Source organism: Fragaria vesca, linkage group LG4 (genome assembly GCF_000184155.1).
Source record: "Fragaria vesca subsp. vesca linkage group LG4, FraVesHawaii_1.0, whole genome shotgun sequence".
NCBI lineage: Eukaryota > Viridiplantae > Streptophyta > Magnoliopsida > Rosales > Rosaceae > Fragaria > Fragaria vesca.
In genome coordinates this window covers 21,834,511-21,860,475 of record NC_020494.1, presented here as the reverse complement: position 1 = coordinate 21,860,475, position 25,965 = coordinate 21,834,511, and the positions used below count along the sequence as shown (strand labels likewise).

Sequence of the window (25,965 nt, the reverse complement as noted above, 5' to 3'; positions counted from 1 at the left end):
GAGAGAGAGAGAGATAGGCTGCGCTGGATGTTACGAAGTGTGGGAATTAAAAATGAGAAGGAAGATCGGAATGTTAAACATATAAGAGAGAGAGAGGGTGGGGTCCATCTGTGTGAAAATTTACCGCGGTTTAACTAGTGGGGTTGGCTGTATGGATAGACATAGACTTGAGGATATATACCAACTCGTATACTAACGTCAATGACGACTATGCCCCTCTCGTGCTTCTTGGGTCTTTCCTTCTCTTTTTTTCTTTTTTATTTTTATTAAAAATACTTTTTATTATAGTTCGTCATTATTTTAATACTCATATGATATCAACTGAATTAGGCATTATCAATTCCATAACGTTACCTAATTATCTTAAACTACATATAAATGATAAATGATAGACACGAGTAGAATGAGACTGGATTTAAAAGAGATCGTTATTGTGTATGGGTTAATATTAGTACAACTTAAGACACTCTGTATAAAAAAAATAAAGATGTAGTTCTAAACACTAAACGTGCACTTAGCTTCTAATTTATCTTAATTTACAATAAATAAAAAAGAAGTATCTAGTGAACTTTTTTTTAACTAGTATCTAGTGAACTTTCTAAAGTATTTTTTTTTTTTTTATTGGAAAGTGAACTTTCTAAAGTCATCTATGGAAATTTACATTGTATTTAGACTGATTATGTCATGATACAAGTAATAAATTTGTCATTTAATGAAGTTCGTAATAGAGTAACTTGAAGGTACTCCCAAAGTAGTATGCATTGACGTGTTTCATCTATTATAAACTTCATAATAGATTAATCATTGTATTTAGACTGATGTGTTTTATCTCGTGATCTATATATGAATATATAGATACATGTTGGTTAGATTTGTCCTCTCAAATAACATGATCAATTGAAGACACCTTAGTTTAAGTTACGATACAGTTTGTATGAGTACACACGGTGTAGGTAAGGCAATTTTCTATGTAGCACATTCGATAACGATGTAATAATGTATACTAAATTATACTCTTAATTACATTTTGTAGGTGCAGAATAAGTAGGCAGTGTGGCATGGTCAAGCTAAACACCCATTTAATAAATTACATTATCCTCCAATAGATGTAGTTAGGAGGTTTAGGTCAATTGTCTGTATGGCTAAACTTTAGCTCAACCAATTACGTATCGTTATCCGCATCATGTTATAAAGTTTAATAAAATGATTGACATATTAATTAATTAAGACAACAACCCACGACTCTGTTTTTTTATGATGCACGTCAATAGTGACTAGATTTTGATACTAATTCATGCTTCAAGACTTTAAAATCACCCGTGAGATTCAGATTCATGTACTCAGTTATTTTTTTTGATAATAAAGAGTTAAAAGCTAAAAAGTTTTTTTTTATCGAGTAAACAACTAAATTATGTGAGTCGAACTCACAACTTCTCACTTACTGAAACAGAGACTATATCATTATACCAAATAGTAATGACTACTGGACATAAAAACCAAAGAGATGGTGTAACGTAAATATGAACTGATATAAAAATAAATAATTAGGTAAGTACATAGTATACCAATATGTGGAAATTAGTTAGATTGCTTGATTATATGCACAAATAAACAGTAAACTTACTCATGACAAGTTAATCATAAAGTCTGATTTACTGATTTTATGTCTCGTTTTGATAAACTAAACTAATGTATATCTTATGCAAAGTGTTTTATTGGGAAAGCATCTACTTGGTGCATGAAGTCTCTAATTCAAGATATTATGTTCTTAGCCTCATTGTTTTAAAAATGTAATTTCTATCATGTTTATAGAGAGGCTATTTTTGTGGTTGATCGACTTGCTTCACTACAATAGTCTGTTTTTACTGGTTTTATTGACATCTTATTTCAGGTACCAACGTTCTATGCAGATGAGAAGAAAAATATAGGCAAGTTTTGATCAAAGTAAAAAAAAAAAGAACAATTTACCTTGAAGCACCAGAGATAAATGATTAAAAGGTATAATTAACAAGCATTTACTTCCGTATGAGGAACAAAATGGAATATACCCAAGTCCATAACTAAAAGAATGCCATTTCTACAGGGTGGACAAATTTAACCAACTGAGTAGTTTAAAGGGTTAATTTGGTGGATTAACTAATCAAAAGACAAAATGTAAAAAAAAAAAAAAAAAACAGAGGAAATGAGCTGTGTGTTAAAAAATGACAGCTGGTTCTGCTAAGGTTCGCGACTTCGCGTTTGGGCCCCCAAGAAACTGTGAACTGTAAAACAAAGTATTTTATTGGTTTTAATCGGGGTAAGTCCTTTTTTCTTTTTTCTTTTTAAAATTAGTTTTGTTGTATGCTTTTTAAATTGAAGGTCTCAAGGCTCGAGAAAAGAGGATTGACTCCGTTATCCGACAGCACCACGTCCCAGCTGGCATTCCGCACTTAGGATAAGATTTAACCATTACACACCACCAGACTCGCTTACCATCAACTTACACTCTTTTTACATAATTGCCACTCATTTCTCTTCCTCGATTTCTCACGTTTCTCTAAAGATATATATTTGTCAGAAAAACGACTCGTATGTATTAATATATGTGAATCAGAACTTACGACCTTTAACTTACGAAGAAAAAATAATACTAATATTAAATATTTGTATTGACAACTCAAACATAATGACTATATATCTATGAGTTGAAGTCACAACGTCTGACTTACTAAAAACAAAAACTATGGCAATACCAAATGAAATTTTCTGTTTACAACGTCGCATATTTTCAAATGTCACTACGCCACTATACCCTCCATATTTTCCTTCTTGCTTCTTGACAGCCTCATTTCTCTTCGTGAAACAACTTGAACATTCCAACATAGACACATGATGAAGAAACCCCATACTCCCAAACACTCACAGACATAGATCCACAAAAAAGGTTTGATCGTGACCCTACCCACATTTTTGGTATCCAAGAACGAAAGCGATCATGCCTGCCCATATGTTAAGCAAAGCCCCTAAATTTCTCCCCCAGACTTCTATCTCCTCCTCCTTCATCTTCTTCCCTTTCAAGGCAAAATAAAGCGAGTGATGCACCCCGAAAGTGTCCCATGGCTTTATAAGCTAAAACACGCAACGATGGCATTCCCGTAGTTATCTCAAACCCGAGCTCCTTTTTCAATGGTTTCGGATAATATCAAACTGACAGGGATTTCTGATTTTTCCCACCTTGGTTTTTTCTTCCCATTTTCCTCGTCCCGCTTTAAAACCAGGTACGGTCGCATCGACACGTGGAGCACACAAAAGTAGTGAAAGGAGGGCCATGCAACCTAACTCTGTGGGCCCCGCTGGTCCTTATCCACCACCTCCACCAGCCCATTCGGTTTCGGCCACGTCAGCTCATCCCCGAGCCGACAGCGAGCACGCACCAGCAACACGTACATCACGTGATCTATTGGTCCAGCTCATCCAGCAGACTGTGGGACCCTGTAAGATAACAAACCCGGTCCGCCGCATTTCGTGGGGATATTGAAGGCCGGTTCGGGTGTGGGGTATGGGCCTCCGCTTATCCGAAGTCGATCTGTTTTTTCTTTTTTTGGGTCGTGGGACCCATCAGCGGGTTAAATGTTCGAGACGTAGCTCTCACGCTATCAAATTCCACGTCCATATTTCATATAATAAAATAATAAATCAGCTCAAAGAAAAAAAAATATATGAGATTCTATTATACACTTTTCCAATAATTTCTGTTAAACATAATATTCAACCGGTTTTTAAATGATGAGGAGATCCATGCTCATGCTCATGGTGGGAGGAGTTATTTTTAATTTTCTACATAGAGTTATTTTAGACGTAATTTAAAAGGTAACTGAAAATGATTCATGTTTGTCAGTTAGTGATCATGGTTTATATTAATATTATATTTACAAGACGATGGACATCTCATATTATGAGATGGCACAAGACACCACATTTGAATTCTAATAATGATTGATAGTTAGATTGTTGGGCTGACTGTAATCTCCCTTTTATGATGGATTTTTGTGCTGTGTTAGTTTGAGATATTATACCAAGCTTGGCAATATTCCACCTTTTTAATATGTGAGCTACATTTTCAGGATTTAGTAGTTACAAGAACCACCATGAGCTCCGAAGCATAGTATGAAGATTGAGATCAATAGTATGAAGCTTGAGATTGTCCGGCAAGTCGCCGTGCAGCGAAGCATGGTAAGCCTGCACCGGAGGAGCATCAGATTTGCTTCTTTTTTTTTTTGTTAGTCCTAGACATCTTTAGCAGGGCAGTCATCATGGGTTCAAACGCGTATACCCAAACCTTTAGGCCCAACATGCATTAGATCATTGTTAAAAGTGTTCAGTATCCACAGCACACAAGGTACAAGCCATTTTATTGCCATCGCCCATAGTCCAGAAGCCCACCTAACCAAAATAAGAGCACAATATGGGCTAGACAAAATCTAACTACTATTTCCTGATCTTCTTTTTGCAGTTATTTTGGTTTGAGAGCAAAACCGAAACCAACACCAGTTACAGTGTTACACCACCACCCTACCAAATTTTATAAATCAAAAGACTAATCCATACGGAGACTAATCAGAAGACTAAACCAACCAAACCCTTCTGATCTACACTGTATAACTATGCCTGAAAGGCCCGGTGAACAAGTTCTTTTGTCCTATATTCTTCTCACAAACCCAAAAAGGGTGATCATGAACCTGCCAAATTCCTCTGACACATTTTTCAGCCACCATATAAATCTGTGGCCTTCAACTATTTGCACAACATTAACAAGATCTAATTCTCACATCTATGACAAAAATCACACATGGTAGATCATCCCCACCTCCAAAGTAGAAGCGTGAGGAATATTTAGTGCATAGCTAGCTGTTCTGCTATTCCTCCTCAAAAACTCGTATCCGTAGTCAATGGCAAACCTCTTCATCCAACTTGACCCCTTCTTTGCATTCATGTATGTGTTCCCTACTATGTAAGCTACTCCGGCTTCCCTAGCTTCCATTAGCTCTCGCAATTCCTCCCTTGCTCCTGTATCGATCTTTGGGCTCTCCGGAACGATGAACCTTACCTTCTTCCTTCGTTGGGGCATTGGCGGTGACATTATTTCTCTCTGTTTCACCGGTGGTGGCGGTGACCTTATTTCTCTCTGTTTCACCGGTGGTGGCGGTGATCTTATTTCTCTTTGCCCCAGAGTAGTAATTTCCGGAGTCATTTCTACATTGTCCTCACTCAGCTGAATCCCGTCTGCATGAGTAGAACGTGTTCCAACAACCGTCATTTTGTCATTTTCATTCTCAAAATCTTCACTCGTAATCTTTTTCTCAGGACTGCTTCCTGATCTTAGGAACTCTGCTATACTACAGACAAGATCATTCTCAAAGCCCACATCATCCTTGTGAACATCCCGATATCCATATCGCACAATGCACCTGTATAGTCGATACTCTCTTGGACCAATTTGCCCCACAAGAAACCGTTCCTCAGGTCTAACATGTGGGACTGGGACAGACTTGATGCAGAGGAAAACTACAACCTGGTGAAAGGCTGGGAGGTTGGTAACAAAGTGGGAGAAGATAGCTGGTATTCCAGATACCAGTTCGGTGTGTATGAGGCCAATCCCACGAACTCGGACAATGCCAAGGCTCGGACCAAGGCTGAGAAGCCAGTTAATGGAGACCTTGTTCTGGACTTCAAACTCATACTTCCTAACTGTTCCATAGTGCCAAACATACATGACGAAGAAAAAGCACAGACCAAGAGCAACAGGAACCCATGCTCCTTGGTGGAACTTGACAAGACAAGCTGAGAAGTAAAGAGCTTCTATTGTGCCAAAGAAGAACACAAAGCAAATTGCAAAGAAGACGCTTTGGTGCCAGCACAAGACAATAACGAGGGACATTAAGCAGGTTGTGACCAGCATCACAGAGATAACTGCAAAACCTGTTCCATATAAAACCATAAGGTTGAAGTACTCTCACATGGACGCATACTTATAAGTGACAACTTAATGTTAGATCCACATAAGATGTAAGCAGCTAGTTTCCCTAATTCTTTTACAGCATTTGATAAATTCCAATCTAGTCAAAAACTTAATATTTGACGCTTTAGTAACCACAGGAATAGGCTTTGCAAAAATGCAGTTACTAACAGATGCAGATACAAAGATGTACTAATTATGAGATAGAAGATTAATAATAAACGGGTGATTTGATTGCAAAACTTTTGATCCATTTCAGAAATGAAACCTCAGTAATCTCTTGTTTTGATACAACATTATGTTCAACACCATCAAACTAAAGGACTTATAGGGCGTGTATAGCACTACAACTTCTAGAAACTCTGCCTAATTACACTACCAAAAAAATCAAACATTGATGGGTTCACTTATTTGTAAATAATTATCATACCTGATGCGTTGCCCATGCGCTTTGTGTCTCTGAAACCAATAGTAACAGCCAGACATAACAGCATCAAGATCCAATTGATTTCTGGGATATATATTTGGCCATGCATTTTGGATGATGTATGGACTATTTTGACTTTAGGGAAGCAATCCAGGGCCGAACATTGCTTGATGATTGAGAAAGTCCCAGTTATGATGGCTTGGCTTCCTACTACAGCTGCAAGTACAGCTATAACCAGAACAGGCCATCTCACTTGCTCTGAGAAGTAGTGGCATGGTGCCAGATTAGCCAAGGAGTTGCATATTTTTCAAATTCTAGAAAGTTCCTGCTAAACAAATCAAGGTGCCTACCTGGTACAGATATGTAGAATCCAATGTGGGAGTTTCCTCCCTGAGTGTAATGTGTAGATATGTAGGCAGCTTGTCCCATGTATGCTAGAACCAAAGCTGGATATACTAAAGAGGTGAAAGCAATCTGCAAACAATGTGAACATATATTAGCCAAACTGATTGTTTCATAATGGTATTAGGCTGAATAAGAGCAGAATGTTATATCTCAGATAAAAGCAAAATAAAATCTCTAAAAGAAAGTTTGCGAAATTTCTTCTTGTTTTCCAGCAAATGTTTTTAAGGCACTAGTGGGATTTGGAACAACAGTAATGCTTCAATAAGACAATGATAATATGCATAGTAGATATCCCGAATTCCCAATCAAAACCATATTCATACAATGATCTCAACTTCATTTGGATAATATAACAAAACCAAAGTAATTCAGTACATAAAATCAAGTTACATTATAGTTTATTAGCTGTAATGTACCTGGATTGACAGCTGCGAAAAGTGTCCAAGATCAGCAAACATGGCTTCTGAACCTGAAAGAGTAGATGTGTGTTAGAAGTCTGAGGAGTCACTTTGCTTGTTATGCCATGTCTTAAGCGCACACTTACCTGTTATGCACAACAAAATCCCACCCAGGGACATCCAACCTCCTTTCTGCGTTTTCTTAAGAAATTTGTACATATAATATGGAGAAAGTGCTTTGTACACCGTCGGATTAAAGTGAATTATATTGTAAAGACCAATTGCACTGATGCACAGAAGCCATGCCAGAACAATAGGAGCAAACAAGAACCCGACTCTATGAGTGCCATAATGTTGAAGTGCAAAGAGGCATATCAGAACTATGCAGGCAATTGGAAGTTCTACATCTGCAAAAGAATCATCAAACCTTCATGAGTACAAAGCCAAATAGTGAAATGAGACAATCAAGTTACGGCTCTGAATCTAAAAGCAGAAAAATTATGAGTACCACTGAAGACTTAAAAATACGAGCAAGCAAATGAGTCCCAGCAGTACATATGAAAAGGATCAGATCGAAAACTACTTGACTAAAAAGGGAATCACCCAAAACTCAAAAAACTGAACAGAACACAAACAATAAAATACCAGAAAGGAACAAAAGTCAAGAACTCACATTTATGATGCTTTTCGGACATAGAAAACTCAAGTCCAGAAACAGCAGAAAACACTGCACCAATTTAGAAAGCAAATCCTAGTTAGTCCAAAAACATTCACTTTTTCCAACTCTGCTATATAACCCAAAAAATTACCAGAAATAGCTGGTGTGAGAACACCATCACCAATCACAAAACAAGCGCCAATCAAAGCAAGAACAAGCAGAAACCTCTGCAACACCCTATGCCTCTCCAAAGTGGACTTCAAACCCGACCCGAAACTCGAATTGGGCTTCAAGGACCTTGCATCACTCTCCTTCTTGTAATCACTAAGCTCCTCATCAGCAGATTGGCAATTGGGCAGTGAGCTCAGTCGGGCGTGTCGACACAGCAAAGAATACAAAGCAAATGTCCCTCCTTCACCATTATCATTAGCTCTAAGCACAATCAACACATATTTAAGAAGAGGCACAAGTGTGAGAGTCCAGAACACAAAAGACAACACCCCAAATATCTCTTCGTTGGTCTCAGAGTGTTTTATGTCTTCAGCAAATGTGCTCTTGTACACATACAGAGGTGAAGTGCTCAAATCACCGTAAACAACTCCAAGGCTCTGATAAGCCAGAGTCAGAACTGTTCTCCATGATTCCTTCTGTTACCATATAAAAGCAAAACACTTGGTCACAAAAAACCGAAAAGGGTTCTCTTCAATATCAAAAACAAAGTTAACAAACAACAAAGCTTACACCTTTATTTACAAAACTGAAATCAAATGAACATTGAAGATCAAAGTTCGCACCTTTACTTGGTTTCGATGAATCCCAGTTTCCAGATCCATGGTGGGTTCTTCTCAGCAATCAGGCATTGAAGAAAAGACTTGTCATTTGGCGAAGTTTAACACTTTAACTTCCCCCAAAGTTTATATTCCCAGAAAAAATGCAAACTTGCACGCACACTTTTGTGGTGTCTTTAATTACAGAGAGGCTCGGATGGTGTGTATGTAAAGTAGTTTTCTAAAATCCTTGACGGGTTTCTTTGGTTTCTGATCAGAAAATAACAAAAACCCAGTTGCAGAAAACGCCTCACCCAGGAGAACACTCAATGCAAAGAGAGCGTTATACACGAAATTACTTTGTTAATTAAGGCCACAGAGAAATAAAGAAAGAAAGAAAGAGAGACAAAGATGGTTTCTTAAGTTTAATAACTAAAAAAATAATAGTATAAGTTTATGAAAGAAGAAAAGCAGTATAACCCCAGCAGTTGAACAACCAACAAGAATAGTGAACACACAAGAAATGACAAAGAGGATGATGTGGTTGTTGTTGCTGTTCTTCTTCTGCTTCTTCTAAAATGACAAGAGAGAAGTGAGAGGAGAGACTTGTGTTTGTACTAGTATTTTTGCAGTTTGGTGGGGGATCTTTGTGAGTTGTTTTTACTACTGAGATGAGTAATATAATGACCACTTGGCTCTGAGAGAGTGAGACACAGTGATATGTGGCACTGTTCTCAGATTTCCAGCAGACAAATTTTGGAGCGTCGAGCCTTATTCTTCCCAAATCTAGTGTAAATTTTCAGAGGGGTTGACTCAGCTAGCTGCCATTGATGAGGAAATGGTGACCCACTAAAACACTAATTCACAACACATGTATTAATTTTCAGACCACAAAAAAAATCGTAGAGCATAATAATTTCTTATTTTCTGTTTTCAGGAAGAACCAAGATGTTCAAAGATCGTGTTTTCGTTTGAAGTGTCTTTACTCGCCATTTGTGTGCTTAAATTCAATAATGACTTTTGTGTAGTATCATTGTGGTGTTTAGGCAGCCACCAAACATGAATTCTGACTTTCTTGACAGGTCTGAATGGTTATAGCTTGACTAGCAAGTTTTTGATGATATTTATAAGATTAGAGCTGATTAATTAATTTAATTAATCGGATAATAACACAAAGTGTATACATTTTTCATGACAATCCACTAATTTTCAAGCCTAAACTAGATCAAGTTTGACTCAAACGCAATGTGTGTCATATGTGATAGGCTATCACTCTAATAAGCAAAGGCCAAAGTGTGATAGGGAACTCGAAAAAGAAAAAGGTATGAAAAAAGAAGAGAAGAGTCACCCCAGTTGTTAATATGTCTCTGTAGTGGGGAATCTCACACAGAATCTTATCCCACCTCAATTTTGAAAGGTGCCTGGCATGTTATCCCACCACAAAGAAAAGCCAGATTAAGGAATTAATAAAATGATGTTTGAGAGGGACTAATTGTTGATCAAAGCAAGACATGACTTAATTTGGGGGATTGTGATCATCATTATTGTTGGAAGCAATAATTATTTTGGATTTCATGGAACTAGCTCTGGCTCTGAAAGCGTCTAAGTAAAGCATATGATATGTTAAATATAAGTGCAACAATATATCAGGACTATTCATTGCAGGCATGAAGCACAAGGCTAGCTATTACTCTATTAGTTGGATTGGTGATGCTTTCCTCTGGTTTCTATTAAGCTTAACTACCTTTTTCATGTTTTGAAAGGGAAAAATAAGCAGTTTTATAAGTGCTTCCCAGCTCTGAAGAGACAGTCGGACTTTTCTTTCTGAAAGAAATTCCTGTAGGAAACAATGTAACTTCATTTGTTAAGAAGAAAATAATACCAGAACTGTAATACAGCTAATGAAATGATCCTTAATCAAGCATCTTTGATCTCCAACCCACCTTTGATATTTTGTATATTAACAAAAGAGGGGAAATATAATGTGATTAATTAGCAAAATGGAGTTTGGATGGTTGGTAGTGTGTTGTTCGATTCTAGAAAATTCCAACACGGTTGGTAAACGATCTATGATTAGTGGGTGTGCCATTGTCACGTGGCAAATTCTAAAGGAGTATGAACCCTAAGCCACCTTCTTTCTTCCCCGATAATCTCTATAGGTCTGGATATAAAACTCTGCCAAGAAAGGAATAGAGTGGAGGACAAAGGAAATAAAGTTCAGAGAATTACGTTCACATTCTTTGCACATACGTATAGGTGTTCGTTTAGAATCAACGACTTCCGGCATGATAAAGTAGCTTGAGGTTCACATTTAAAACCAATTGATAATGGGTGGAGTGACCCAAAACCCTTATAAACTCACATGCAAGGTCTTATATTCCCGATGTAAGATTGATATTTCAACACGACAAGACCCTGAAAATTAAGCAAAAAGCACGCAAAACACATGGAAGTTGAGGATCTAGCTGCAAGACAATGCATCTAATTATCAACTACACTGTAACTGGTTGCATACATCACACATTCACACCACAGTGAACCTAATCCAAACCAGCAGCAAAGAAAATATATACTGGGATGGTGCATGAATCAATTTACAATAGAACCTACTTCTAGCGCGGCCAGAATTGCATGGTTGGGATCAAATGGCTCATCACGTCCCATGTCATCAACGTAACATTTTAGGAGCTACATAATCTTGAAAACTTTGCCACTGGCGGGGGAAACAATTTCATGGGATCGTGACACACAAGACTATTGAGCACGAGCGTGTTTTATTTTGTTGCTGACTCTCATGTGGTGTTTGGACTTTGAAGCAAGTATGATATAGCAGACACATAAGATGTACTATGATCGATCTACTGTATTTACAGGTACCAGATCGAGACTCTGATGGAGAACTCTAATCACTTTCTTGTTCATAGCAACACGTACTGACAAGTCTATCTTGGCTTTGTTTGGCAACCCCGATCGAACTGACGGAAACTGTGATATGATACAACCATAGCTTTCACTATGACATATATCCACATGAATGACGAATCAAATTAGAAATTAACTATAAACCTAATGCAAGTAAGCAGCATATTAGTTTTATAGTTTAGTCATGTCTACGACACCAGCAAGGGGCATGGAGTGCGAGAAAGATTATAGAATTAAGAGAGTCGGTCTCATAACCAGAATTCAACCTACATATCCCATTTTATCCACCAAATTAATTAATCAATCAGAGATTAATCACATATATATAGCTCAACATGGGCGGTTAGGTACATTAACAATTATAAACATGCAAGTAAAGAAAGACAACACCATTGCCAAAATGTTAGGTCAAGAAGCATCTAATCATCAAACCATGGTATTGACAAAGTTAATATGACCATATATTGATCATTAATTCATTATGAAATAATTCAACTTAATAAATATTCTGAGACACATATGGGTCACCCCGTCACTGATGTTTATAACAGTCTTTATATGTTTTACCTAATTTTTCACTTACCCTCTGTTTGTTCTTTATGGAAAACTCGTTTTCTTTTGTTTTCAATTTTCTTCTGCTGCTTGCTTTCTTTGGAGGATATTTGATCTCTCATATCTTCTCCGGAAAACAAAAAGAATTGAAATTTGTGTAGTCCTTTTGGTTTGAAATTTACATTTGTTCAGTCATTATGATTTCATTTTAATCTGAATGGTCCTTAAAGTCACGATTTTCTTTCCAGATAGTCATTTCTTTAATTTTCTATATTAAAATGCTGACGTGGCCGTTAAAAACATTAAAAAATCTAACTTAAAAAATTGACTTAAGTACTATCTAAAAGGAAAATCATGACTTTAAGAACTATTCAGATTAAAATAAAATCATAATAATTGAATAGATGTCGACTTCGTATCAGTATTTAACTCAAACAAAAAAAAATATTGTGTGGACGTAATGAAGTTAAACAACACGTGGCGGGTTTCTGTTTGGGTCGGCTTACCGGGATCCATTTGATGACGCAAACTGCAAACCCCACTCCTTCCCTTAAAAAAAGCACATCCAGCCACCTGCACTCGTGACACCCCAAAATCCAGGCACGTTTGTCTGTGCTTCTATGACAAGCGCTTTTGCTCAAAGCTGGAAGTATCGAAAATAACACTTGGATGCAGTGAGTTGGCAATGCTACATTGGTCTGAGGTGTTCTAGCATGCTCTAGAATCACTGCATGATTAGCTCATTAGAATGAGTACACTGTAAACAGTAACAATCTTACGGTTTCCGACTCTGTAAGCACAATAGTACCAAAGAAGTTTCAATACTCCGATACAGAAAATCGGCAAAAAAATCATGATGTAACATGAAAAATGGCAAAAATCAGCCGATTTTATTACCTGTAAAGATTATTTTTCAGTGTCTCACATAGAGAGGTTCTTGTAGCAAAAAATAAAGAACCTGGGACAATTCTCTCTCTAGGTAACCTAGAAATCACACCATGTAAGTCATTCCCACTTCAATGATGTTCATGTGTGGTACAGTGTAATTTGCAGCACCAGCTCTACAGTTCCTCCTCAAGAATCCGTAGAAGTAGTTTATGACTAGCTTCTTCAAGAAGAATGAGTTCTTCTTTGCCCTCACATCTGAATGTGCAAGCAAATAAGTAAATCCTGAATCAGTTGCTTCTCGCAGAGCTGAGAGCTCGTACTCCAGACTAGGGTCTTCATCTGATGACATCATACTAGACGGCAATGCTGCACTAATACCATTTTCTTCTGAGGCAGAAGTAGAAGATCCTACCTCTTGGAGCCTTGAATCACGCATCAATGGGAACTTAAGATCCTCGATTCCATCGCCTTCTGGATACCCAACTGAAACGCTGTCACTGTCTGATTCATTCCAGTTGTTCTCCAATGCAATATCTTGAGCCTCCCTCCTCAAAAACATCTCCAGGCTTTCGACAAGAAGTTGCTCAAATGAATGGTGATCTTCCTTCCGAATATCAGTGTAACCATACCGAGCAATACAACGGAACATATGATAGTCTTTTGGGCAAAGTCTTCGGAACAGAAACCTCTCTTCCTGAGGAACCACAGGCACCGGGACATACTTGATGCAAACGACAACTATAACGGAGTGGATAGCTGGTAAGTTGAGAAGGAATTGCCCAAGAATGGATGGGATGCCTTGGACAAGCTCACTGTACAGCATTCCAATTCCAGGGACTCTCACGGTCCCAAGGGTGGAGCCAAGCTCAGTCATGAAGTCCATGGATATCTTCTCCCTGACTTCACTTCTGTACTTCAACATACTCCCATAGTTCCAAATGTACATCACACAGAGGAAGAAAGAAGCAAAAACAAGTGGCAGCCAACCACCCTGATAGAACTTCGATAAAACAGCAGACATGTAGATGAGCTCTACTGAACCAAATACAAGGGGGAATAACAAAGCCACAAACAAGTTGGTTTGCCAGATGAGAAGCATAACGAGTGTCACCAAGCTAGTGGTAACTATCATGACACCAACCTCAGCTATCCCTGCATGAAGTATATAACCACATTAGCACATTTCTCTGTAGTGCTCACAAAATTTTGCAATCTCACAAAATATGTAGGAAGGAGGAGGGGACTTAACCATATGCATTGGCAATCTCTGTGGTGCTTTGAAAGATGGCCACTACAACTATGCACATGACCATCAAAAACCAATTGATCACAGGGATGTAAATTTGGCCCATCATCCTCCTTGAGGTGTGAACTATCTTCAGCCTTGGGAAGCATCCAAGAGCCATAGATTGCTTAACACATGAAAATGTAGCAGATATCATTGCTTGGCTGGCAATCAAAGCTGCAAGGGTGGCTATGACAATGACTGGCCAGAAAAGACTATCTGTTTGTCCATAAGATTCAGGGAACTGTAAGAGTCAGAATAATGCACCAACCGCCAAGAGATGTCCCTTATGAAACAACTAGAGTAAAACTGAAATGAATAGGTAGCCGTGATGTTGGAGTGTCACCTGGCACAGAATCATAGAATATTCTAGGAGCAGAATGAGGGAATCTCATAAGATAAGCAGCTTGACCCATGTAAGCAAAGAGAAGGCATGGGAACACCACAAAAGAGAAGGCAATCTGTGTAAGATGTATAGACTATATAAGATTTCTGAAAAATAAAACAGGCAGAAGGAAAGGCTATTGAATGACCAACCTGTATGGCTCGTACAGAGAAATGTCCTAGATCAGCAAACATAACTTCAGCTCCTGCAATGGCAAACCAATGCAATGGTGTATTTAAACAAGTTCTTGAATCCACTAGACAAATTGATATCGAAAAATAAAATGGCTATAACATGAGAAGATTCATTAAATATTCTTAGGCTCTACCAAAAAGAACTGGCACATTATATATAGAGAGGATTTCCATAAAAAATCAAGTTTCTACTTCATGGAACTACCAAATTTGAAGTTTGGATATTTATTTTGGGTACTCCATAATAACACTATAAGCAATCCAAGTAGAAAGAGCTAGTAAGGCCAGCAGAGACACTTCAGTTTCAACAGCCATAGATCTAAACATCTGTCGATTGGGGTTTAGGCAAATGAGTATAGTTCAAGCCAAACCAAATGTTACTAGCTGTTTGCTTTATCATAGATATGCCTGGCCAGTAAATCATTACCCTCCTAACATGAGAAGCAGACATCTCTTTCACTTAAAAAAAGATAATAGATATGTGTCATCTGGTAGAGGTATCTTAAAAACTTTGCTATTCTCTCCTGGTCTTCTTAAGGTTCAAAGTTGAGATATACCTGTTATGCACAGAACACAACCACCAAGAGCATACCACGCTTCTTCATCGTGCTTCTTGAAGAAAAGATATATATAAATAGGATTGAATGCCCTCAGGACAGTAATATCATGCTTTAGTACATTGTAAAGTCCAATAGATCCCAGAGAGAGAAACCACAAAGCAAGGATTGGAGAAAACATGAAACCCACTTTACTAGTCCCGAACTGCTGTATGCCGAACAATACTATGAGGATTAGGATTGAAACAACAACCACAGCATCTGTAATAAAAAGGAATCAGATTACAGGCCATCTTGCACCAAATGCAATAATTGGCTATAACATGTTGTACATACTACAAAGAAAAGAAAAATCCAAGTGAAGTGAATGTGTAGTTTGGTAGGTGTAGACATACAATTGTCTCTAACCAATCGACACCCACTGCATCATATAAAGCATGTTACACTCAGGAAGAAATGAGTTTCCTACAGATTTTGATTTGATATTAACAGAATTACCAAGTATGTAATAAAAATAAGATATGAAAACATATAATGAACGCTTGCAGTGTCTGTTTCATGTCCAACTCATAAGTCATAAGTCACTATGATTTTTTCCAACTGTTCATATCTATTGTAGACAAGATCTGTAATCAAATGAACCGCAAATACTCAAAAGGAAAAACAAATACCCACTTGTGCCAAATCCGGGAACTTCACCCTGCAGACCACTCACAGCAGACATCACTACAATAACCGAAAAAAGAACATCAGTACAGTCCCACACAGATAAAGTGAGCCATTTTGTATCTTAAGTATGAAAATCATTATTGTGGTTACAGGCAGCTCAAAAGGAAATCAATTCTACTTCCAAAGTAATAATAAGTGCGAACATCATTACAATCCTACACAGATAAAGCAACTCATTTTGTATTTAAAGTATAAAAAATTGTGTGTATTGTAGCAGTTCCAGGTAGCTCAAAGGAAAGCAATTATACTTCCAAAGTAGTAAGTGCCAATAATTAACTTGATCAAGTCAAGACAACCCTTCTTCCGACAATGAAGGGATAACTAGTTGTTATTGCTTGTTACAAATATGCTAAAGAGAAAGTGGGGAGTACTAGAACTACACATTCATGCAACAACCTTTCAGATGCTCAAGTGTGACTATCTGTGTACCTGATATTGCGGGTGTTAAGATACCATCTCCTATAATCATTGAAGTCCCCATCAGAACGAACAACAAGAGGAGAGTTTTTGAGGCTGATCTCTTTTCTAAAGTCTCTTTTATACGCAAAGCCCTTTTCAATTCTGGAGTGGGTAATTTTAGTCTAAAGCTTGAGATATGTTCATCAGCTGGCTGTTGATTTGGCAACATATTAACCTTTGCATATCTGCATATTAGTGAGTACAATGCAAATGTTCCTCCTGCAATTGGAAGCATATGTATGGCAATAAGTATACACCAATCCACATTACTAACAATTAAACAAGGAGAATACATATTTGATAAGAGAAATTCCTGCCTTCTCCATTGTCATTGGCTTTGAGAACTACAAAAACATATTTTGCTAATGGTATGATGGCAATTGTGTACATCACTAGTGATAAAGCCCCCAAGATATCAACATCCGAATCAATGTTCACCCTGCCGAACACATCAGTGAAGACATATAAAGGGCTGGTGCCCATGTCACCATAGACAACACCGAGTGTTTGGAAAGCTAAAGCAAGAGTGCCCCAGATAGAAGAATCCTGTTTATGAAATAAAGGTTAGTAAGACATGGATAGTAGCATTTAGGGGGTGGGTATGATTACTAATCATACTCTTCAGCAGCGTACATTATAGAGCTAAGACAGACTAATCTTGGATGCAAAGATGAAGTTGGTGTCTGTTAGTAAGCCATGCTCACTCTTTTTGGTGATTCATGGCCTCATCATTCTATCTGGAAACTATTGAACACGTCATACCTATACTTCACAATTAACATATATGGGAATAATAGTAAGTAGGTCTATGACACACATATATGATAAGAAGGATTCCAAACATATTTAATCGTTGGAAGTTGGAACTATGATTGCAGCTTGCTCTCAGATCCTGACTCTGTGAGCATCATTTATTTATAATGTTCGTAGTTAGAAGTATATGTCAGATTAACTGTTCTTGGCTTCACTGCTAAAACCTCTCACATATCCAGGAAAACCGTAGATCCTCAAGCATGTTCATTACTTAGAGGAATGAAGTAAACACCTGCCAAGTTATCATTCCTCAATTCGATAAGGAAATGAGCACCATATTCTACATCAAGCTAAAAGCAACACAATGCAACTAACAACTCCTCTCACATGTAACACTCACCTAGCATTGTGAACCTAAGGCAGATTTCCACGCTCAGAACAGAAGACATTACCAGAAATGGAGTAAATCAAAGACCTCATACATTTATTTACTTTCACCACATGAACTGATTAAGAAAAAAACACTTAAAAGAGCTAATCTTTCAAGTCCTTTCACTTGCAAATTGTCAATACTTCATCCAAAAAGCTCAAAAAATCAAAATTCACAGATTGGGTTCATTCCAACTTTTCAAGACTACAAATTCAGATTGCATTTACCTCAAAGCACCATTCTTTTCACCAAATTTCGTCAAACCAAAAACCAAATTGCTCACCTTGAAGCGGTGGGCATCAGTACCAGCAATCTCCATAGCTTCAACATCAAAGGAATCAGCTCTCTTGGGCTTTTTCACAAGCCTCCTCCTAAGATAACCTCCTTCTTCTCTGCCTCCACTATCAGAATTAGGCACAATCTCAGTCTCCACTTCACTCCCATCAACCCACCTCAAATCACTCCCACTTCTCGACACCACTCTCTCACTCCCTTCTTCAATCTCATCTCTCTCCTCCATTTTCACACCAAACCCTTCAAAACCCAGAAACCAAAATAGTATAAAGCACCAAACTTTGGGATTCAAAACCCTCTCCAATAATTGGTCATGGGATATTTCGGATTTTGTCGTCTTGTAAATTATGAATGCCCAGCTGCCTAACCTTTGCAGCTGAAACTGAAAGGACAGCCATTGTGAGTCTGAAGAGAAACACTGGGCTTCTGTGACAACAAGACAACGTTTGCTTTGCTAAACTAGTAGAAAGATGGATACATATGGTCCATAACGAACCTTAAATCACTTTTCTTTTTGTTTATTCTGATGTGTCTGTGTGTTTCTATTTATAGGAATTCTGTTTCTGATCGTTTTAGATAAAATGGAAACTTTTTTACATAAGGTGTGAGTGCCGAGTGATGAGGGGGATCCAGTTTGTGACATAGTTCATCAGTCAGTTGCTGATTTTTACTGATGTGGGAAGCCGATGTTTCTGCTGAACCATGGCATTCCCTCAGTTTCAGCTAATATCATACTCATCAGCTAATATCATATTTGATCCATCGTGAAAAAAAAAAAAAATCGCATCATTAATCATTCTTTCATCATCAGATTTCATTTTATAAAAGGTACATTTGTCTTTGTTGAAAAAAGGCCACTAAATATTGAGAAAAAGTTGCAAACCAAAAAAGGAAGGGGGAGAAAATAACAAAGGTTGATTACAATGGTTTCTGAGTTTCTTAGTAATATAATGACACGTTTACTTACTTAGAATAAAATTTATCATGAATGAAAGACGAAAGAATGAGAGACGGAATGAAAATGTTAAAGGTATGTAGAGATTTCAAGATCTCTATTGGTGCCTTTTGTTTAGTGTTCCTATTGCTAAATGAGGACAAAATGAATACCACATTGCCCTTTTTCTTCTTGTATTTCTGTGTACTTTGGCAAGTGATTAACTAATTCATATTGATGGATTTAGAACCATTGCGGCCGTGTCAAAAAGACCCAATGGGCCCATATAAGTAATAAAGCCCGCAAAACAGGCCCAAGAAGATGACAGTTGGACACGCCATATCCAACGCTCACAGTCACAGGGAGAAAGCATTAGCAGTTGGCTTCTCTGTGTGACTAGGGTTTATTAGAGCTCTCCGATCACAACCACAGCCCTCTTCTCGCTCCGATCGACCGTCGCCGGCCAATTCTCCAAGGTAAAGTTTCCAATTCTCTCTTTGTCTGCCTCTGAAAAGCCGTAATCATCTCCTTCGCGACCTCGGCTTCCTGATCACACCTGGTTTTGATCGGCGAATTTTGATATTCTCAGGTTGATAGTGCGGTTTTCCGACGATGACTCGTGTTTACGTCGGCAATTTGGATCCTCGGGTGAGCGATAGGGATCTTGAAGATGAGTTTCGCATGTTCGGCGTTCTTCGCAGGTCGTTTTTACTGCTCATAATGTTGATATTTCTTTTACTGTTGTGAGGTAATTATGGAGATTTTAATAATTTTGATAGTGATGTAAGATGCGATGAATATGATCACAGTGTGTGGGTTGCTCGGAGGCCACCGGGATATGCCTTCATCGAATTCGATGATCACAGGGATGCTCTGGATGCAATTCAGAGATTGGATGGTTTGTCACAACGCTCCATATGATCTTTTGTTATTTTTCGACTCTGCATTGTGTGTGTTTGTTTGCTGAGGTGCTAAAGCTCATAACATTTTGTAGAATTAAAGCTCGTTATCTCCCATTTTTTTGAGTCTGCAGGAAAAAATGGTTGGCGTGTGGAGCTGTCTCATAATTCCAAAGGTGGTGGTGGTGGTGGTGGAGGCCGTGGTGGGCGTGGTGGAGGTGACGATTTGAAGTGTTATGAATGTGGTGAACCTGGACATTTTGCACGAGAGTGTCGTATGCGTGTTGGTTCACGGGGATTGGGTAGTGGAAGACGGAGAAGTCCTTCCCCTCGACGTGGCCGTAGAAGTCCCAGTTATGATGGTTATGGGCGCAGGTGTGATGATTACTTTTGATGTATTTTAGCTTGTGCTGTATGCATCTCTTCCTTTTGGTTATTGATTTTGACGACCAGCTTGGTTCATTTGTTAAGTAGTACTTTGAACTTTATGATTTATAGTCTCCATCTTAAGTTTGGCTTCTCAGCCCACTAAAACAACAGATTTAAATTATAATTTTGTTTTTTGATTAAACAAAATTTCCAATCTGTTGGCCATTGTATTGAAATCATTACACGTATCACAGGGCTTATAGTCCACGCAGGAGAAGATCTCCTCCTCCTCTACGACGTCGCACCCCATCACCTCCTCTTCGACGTGGACGTAGCTTCAGCAGGTCTCCCCCATACCGCCATGCTCGACGTGTTTCACCTTATGCCAATGGGTAAGTAGTGGCATTACAATGTATTGCTGTTTCTGTTTACAAAAAAGAAAGCAATATTGGCATACTTTGTTAAGACTTTAGTATGTACTGCATTAGGATTTCTTGTAATTTTACTTGCAGCTAATGTCCTGTGTTTGTTTGTCTTTGCCAGGGACTGAGCTGGAACTTGATTAGAGCAAATGCTGGATGGATATTGAAAGTCTAATATCTCTCTAAAGTAGTTCTGATAGGATTGGTTGAACTGACAAGAAACATGTTAGTTTTGTTGATGATGTTGTGACAATTCTGTCGAAGTGTTTTTGCCGCATAAAGGGGTGCTTTGGTCACTGTTTTGCGCCGGCGTTCTCTCTTCGGCTTACTGAAACTTGGAGGTCGAATTTCTACTTTTATGTTTCCCTATTATATCTGTTTATATATGTCTTTATATAAATTTCCTGAGTGATTAGATTCCATTGTTTTTCTCAATTTTCCTAAAAAGTTTATTTGTTTTTGTTTTGAGGTATGATTTTCGGCTAAAACAGCTTTATTTTGCCGCTTACTGCATCTTTGTGCACACTGTTCCATCTCTGTCTTCACCACAGTCTTCTACTTGTAGTTGCTCATGCTTTTTGTTCAGTGAAATTGAAACGTCTAGCAACTTCGGTGCTCTGGTTTGCTATGTTCTGCAACAAACTTCCTGAATAAACTTTCATGTTAGTTGCTCCAAGAAGATGAAGTTGCTTTCTGCCTCTCTCATCTCTGCACTTCACCTACTCACGTTGTCTGCATGTTTTACTTGAGAAACTTGGTCGTATCTTATCGTGTTAGTGTATCATCGTCAACAATGTTTCTGTCATACCTCACATATAGTTTCATCGGATCGTCAACAATGCTCTCTCTGCTGTTTGTTGCACAATTAGTTATCTTCTCCCAAGTTGGGTTATCAATGGTTGAAAAGTGAGCATCCATTGTAGTAACTTTGGTGGGTAAGTATTGGTCATTTACTCAATGAGTTGAGATGTTTGGGGATCCTTCTCGGCCCATGGGAATCATTCTCTCTCGCCATTTTATTGTTGATCTTCTACTGAGTGAGTTGAGATCGTCAACAACGCCCTCGTTGCTGTTTGTTGCTCTATTGGTTCTATTCTCCCAAGTCCGGTTATAAATGGTTGAAAGTAAGCATCATGGTAGTAACTTAGTGGGTACTTAGAACTGATCACTTTCCTCATTGAGTTGCTGAGTCGGGTTCTCTTCTTGCTCATGGAGTCTTTCTCACAACCTCCATCTTAGTGTTTGCCAATCTACTTAGTGAGTTCAGATGAATTGCAGAACTTTTTCTCTCCTGGAGCCTGCCTCACTCCCACGTCCTTTGTTGTTGCCTTCGACTACATTGCACCCAGTTATACTTGCAATATGTGACTGTATAGGATTTGAATTTGCAAATGTGAGCCTATGCAAGCTTATAGGATTTCATTCATTTTGACATGTGTGATCTGCTTACTATGTTAAAGTTGGCTAGTGGTTCATTGGCTCTCTTGGGTATTCATTATGATGCCTTGAACGGTCCATTATGGCTCTGATGTAACAATCCCATCTTTATTCATTCGTGTACAAACTAATTGCTTGAATTTTCACTTTGATTGAAATAGTATTTGCTTGGAGATTTGTAGTATGTGGATCCTTGAATTTGGCGTTTGACATGTAGAAAGTAGAAACTAGTACCAGGTTAGTGTCATTAATTTTACTATTTGAAATATATGGTTCACGTTTTCTGTTCTTGTGCTAGGTGAACTTGATCCCTTGATCAGTGGACACTAAAACATGTTCGATACTAGATGCATCGCTTTAGTTTTAAAATCAACTTATAATCGGCCAAAATTGAACGCTACCAAATATGATGCACAAAGAAGATGAGAGCCACGCTGGACTGGTACCCTTTTCCATTACAATAATGCTGGAGGCCACCATATATATCTAGGGAGGTAGTAGATCTATTTACAGAACTCAAAGACTCTTAAGATAATCTCAAAATGGAGAACTCGAGAGAGGAGAAGAAGCCTATGTTTCTCGGCATCTTTGGTATAATCAGAGCAGCCATAGAACTCCCTTTCATCAATCCCAGTTTCATTGCCTTCACATTCATCACATACCTTCCTCTATTTTGCATAATGATAATACCAAAGTTGCTGTTTGAGCGTACGAGACTCAGGGAGGCATTGCTGCAGCTAGAACAGCTCAGTTCCCACTGCAACATACTCATATCTATTACCTCATGGCTTCTAAATGGCACCATTAGAGTTGGCATTGTTCAAATTTCCGAGCTGATCACCTTCCTGGTGACAGTCACAGTCATTGATTCTGCTTCAACAATATATAAGGCCGGAGCTGGGAGGTCAATTGGTGTCCGAGACCTCTTACGAAACTCGTTCAGAGATAGGTGGGATAACTCTTTCCTAGTGTACATTGTCATGTACTTGCTCTCAACCATATCTTTGGATGCTGTTCTCCTTTATGGTACTGCAGGTCCGTTGCGCTCGTTAAGAAATGACTGGGCGCCGCCCTTGCATTTCTTCACTCAGGTTGGGCTCTCTTTCGTGCGCGACGAGTTCAGTGCATGGTGGCAAGTGGCTCTGGTTGTTTCTGTTTTGGAGGAGGACAAGTTACAATTTGATGCCTTCTTTACATCAGCAAAGTTGAGAAAAGGAAACAGGTTCACAGGTTTTGTTTTGATGCTTCTCTATTTTGGTTGGTGTTCCTTGCCGTACCTCTTGCGGTTGAAGAGATGGAGTTTTACTAGTGGAGTTGCATATGCTTTTGTTGATAGAGGCTTGTTCTGTTTGGGGGAGGTTATGAATTGGGTTGCTTGCACCATTTATTACCATGACTGCAAGAATCGCCAAACGTGGGAGGAGGTTATTGCCAAAGAAGATTAATCCCACATCGGATAATTTGACCAGTGTAGCCGATCTCCAATTCTCCATAGATGTTTACTTCCTGTGCAATGCATTTCTTTCCTGTTGCACTTTAGGTATAGTTTCCTATTGTAACTTGGAGAAGTCACTAAAAGCCTGTAAAAAGGCCATCTCAGTCTTATGAATCAATATTGGAACTTGGATAAGGAGGTCTACTACTGTCTGAGAGCTTGTATGACATGTACTCTCCAATACAAGATTCTTGTGCCTATAATCACATCCTGAACGCTGCCCATCTTGAGATCTGCTTGTTTGAGATTATATATTAGAAAAGAGACAAATAAAATAGTTTAGTGGGTGGATCATACCCAAATGTAGCTATTGACTAGGAACTAGTACCATTTTCTTTTACAGAAGGATAGGAGTTAGTACCATGTTAGTACCTTGGACTAAATGATCCCACCTGCAATTCTCCGGCTGAGAAGGCGAAAGATACTATATATCCGAAAGGGACTTTTCTATTATACATATGTGTATAACATATATCAAGCCGTGAGCCGTCCAATCGTTTAGCAATTGTATAGCAGCCGAACCCATCCGAAAGATATGGTTCACGTTTTGTATTGTTTGTGCTACACAACATGGTCTTGAACTGAACTTGGCCCCTTCATCAGTGGACATTACAACATGTAAGATGCATCGCTCTGGTTTCAAAATCAACTTGGGGTTCAAGTCATGTGTATAAGAAGTCAACTGCTGAAAGTTCCAAACTCTTAAATAATCAGCTAATATTGAACCCGAGCAAATATAATACACAAAGGAAGATGAGAACCACGCTGGACTGGTACCATTTTCCATTACAATAATATGCTGAAAGTCATCATATAGGGAGGAAGGAGTAGATTTATCCACAGAACTCAGAGTCTCAGACACAATCAAAATGGAGAAGAAGCCTAGGTTTCTCGGCGTCTTTGGTATAATCAGAGCAGCCATCGGTATCCCTTTTATGAATCCCAGTTTCATTGCCTATACATGTATCACCTTCCTTCCTCTTTTTTGCGTAGTTATATTACCAAAATTGTCATTCGTGCCTAGTTTAATCAGAGAGGCAATTGTTCTACTAGACCTGCCTGATTACCGCTCCCAAAAAAGGCCAATATCTCTTCCCTTTATTAACCTATCTGAACTGTTCAAGTTCTTAGCTGCAGTTACAGTTATTGATTCTGCTTCAACAATATATAAGGGCGGAGCTGGGAGGTCAATAGGTCTCCGAGATCTTCTTCGAAACTCCAGCATCAGAAGAAGGTGGCGGAATCCTATTTTTGCATACATAATCATGTCCTGGATCTCAACGTTGTCTTTGGATGCTGTTCGTCTTTATGGTACTGCAGGTCCTTTTAGCTCATTAAGAAACGAGTGGTCACCACCTCTACATTTCTTCACTCTGCTTGGGTTCACCTTCATGCGCGACGAGTTCAGCGCCTGGTGGCAACTTGCTCTGGTTGTTTCTGTTTTGGAGGAGGACAAGTTACAGCTTGATGCATTTTTGGCCTCATGGAAGATGAGAAAAGGAAACAGATTCACAGGGTTTGTTCTGATGGTTCTCTACTTTGGTTGGCATTGCTTGCTGTTAGTACTGAACAGTTTCACTAGTGGCGTTGGATATGCTTGTGTCGACGGAGGCTTGTTCTGTTTGGGGACAATTATGAACTGGGTTGCTTGCACAGTTTATTACCATGATTGCAAGAATCGCCAAAGACCGGAGGAGGTTCTTGCCAGGGAAGATTGATGTCATCTCACCTCGGATAATTTAGTCAGTGACTCAGTGTAGCTGATCTCCATATTTACTTCTTGTACAACGATTTCCTTAATTTGTTGTTGCACTTTAGGTATATTTTCCTGTTGTAACTTGGAGAAGTTAAAACTTGGAACTGAAACAATGGAGATAGATAGCAACCTGATCATCAAGCATGATAAGTTAGAAGCCTTTGATATTCTCAGAAAAGCCTTAACAACCTCAGCCACAAACATCAACTTCTTGATCTTCCCCATTATCACCTGCTTTTCTTTGATATTTCTGTTGTTATCTGATTCTTGTTTCCCAATTAGTAGCTTGGAAGCTAAGGCAGAGCAAATTTGCGCATCGTTTAACACGAATTTATGATGATACTGGCATTTTCTATTAGGATGATACTCCATCTTTTTGGTTTGTTTAGTTCAATTGGCTTGATTATATGGTCTGTTTGTTCGGCACACAGAATAACACATCCCTCTTATTCGCACTTTTTTTGGATTTAAAGGTAAACCTTACAAAAGATTGCAACTTTTCATGGAATGCTGCAACTCACTGAGCACGACCTTAATTGGGTATCGGCTGTTGTG

At 38.5% G+C, this 25,965-nt stretch overlaps 3 protein-coding genes across 3 annotated transcripts; 1 reads left to right on the top strand and 2 right to left on the bottom strand.

Annotated features, from left to right (window-relative positions):
* Window positions 1-4,537: 4,537 nt before the first annotated feature.
* On the bottom strand, window positions 4,538-8,716 carry LOC101312628 (potassium transporter 6-like). Its single transcript, XM_004297598.1, has 9 exons — window positions 8,678-8,716; window positions 8,035-8,527; window positions 7,899-7,952; window positions 7,372-7,632; window positions 7,244-7,296; window positions 6,773-6,896; window positions 6,426-6,680; window positions 5,154-5,958; window positions 4,538-5,093 (listed from the first exon to the last, which is right to left on the bottom strand). Exons 1-9 carry the CDS (start codon window positions 8,714-8,716, stop codon window positions 4,823-4,825), a joined length of 2,355 nt encoding a protein of 784 aa, XP_004297646.1. The 3' UTR covers window positions 4,538-4,822.
* A 4,282-nt stretch (window positions 8,717-12,998) lies between these two features.
* Window positions 12,999-18,324, bottom strand: LOC101307201 (putative potassium transporter 12-like). The gene is made up of 9 exons (XM_004298540.1): window positions 18,088-18,324; window positions 16,939-17,167; window positions 16,592-16,840; window positions 16,109-16,159; window positions 15,434-15,694; window positions 14,835-14,887; window positions 14,644-14,758; window positions 14,262-14,516; window positions 12,999-14,164 (listed from the first exon to the last, which is right to left on the bottom strand). The coding sequence occupies exons 1-9, from the start codon at window positions 18,322-18,324 to the stop codon at window positions 13,116-13,118; spliced, it is 2,499 nt and encodes an 832-aa protein (XP_004298588.1). The 3' UTR covers window positions 12,999-13,115.
* Window positions 18,325-19,426: 1,102 nt separating this feature from the next.
* Window positions 19,427-21,285, top strand: LOC101312341 (serine/arginine-rich splicing factor RSZ22-like). The gene is made up of 6 exons (XM_004297597.1): window positions 19,427-19,508; window positions 19,622-19,733; window positions 19,842-19,930; window positions 20,066-20,306; window positions 20,555-20,692; window positions 20,844-21,285. Exons 2-6 carry the CDS (start codon window positions 19,645-19,647, stop codon window positions 20,848-20,850), a joined length of 564 nt encoding a protein of 187 aa, XP_004297645.1. The 5' UTR covers window positions 19,427-19,508; window positions 19,622-19,644; the 3' UTR covers window positions 20,851-21,285.
* Window positions 21,286-25,965: the final 4,680 nt, after the last annotated feature.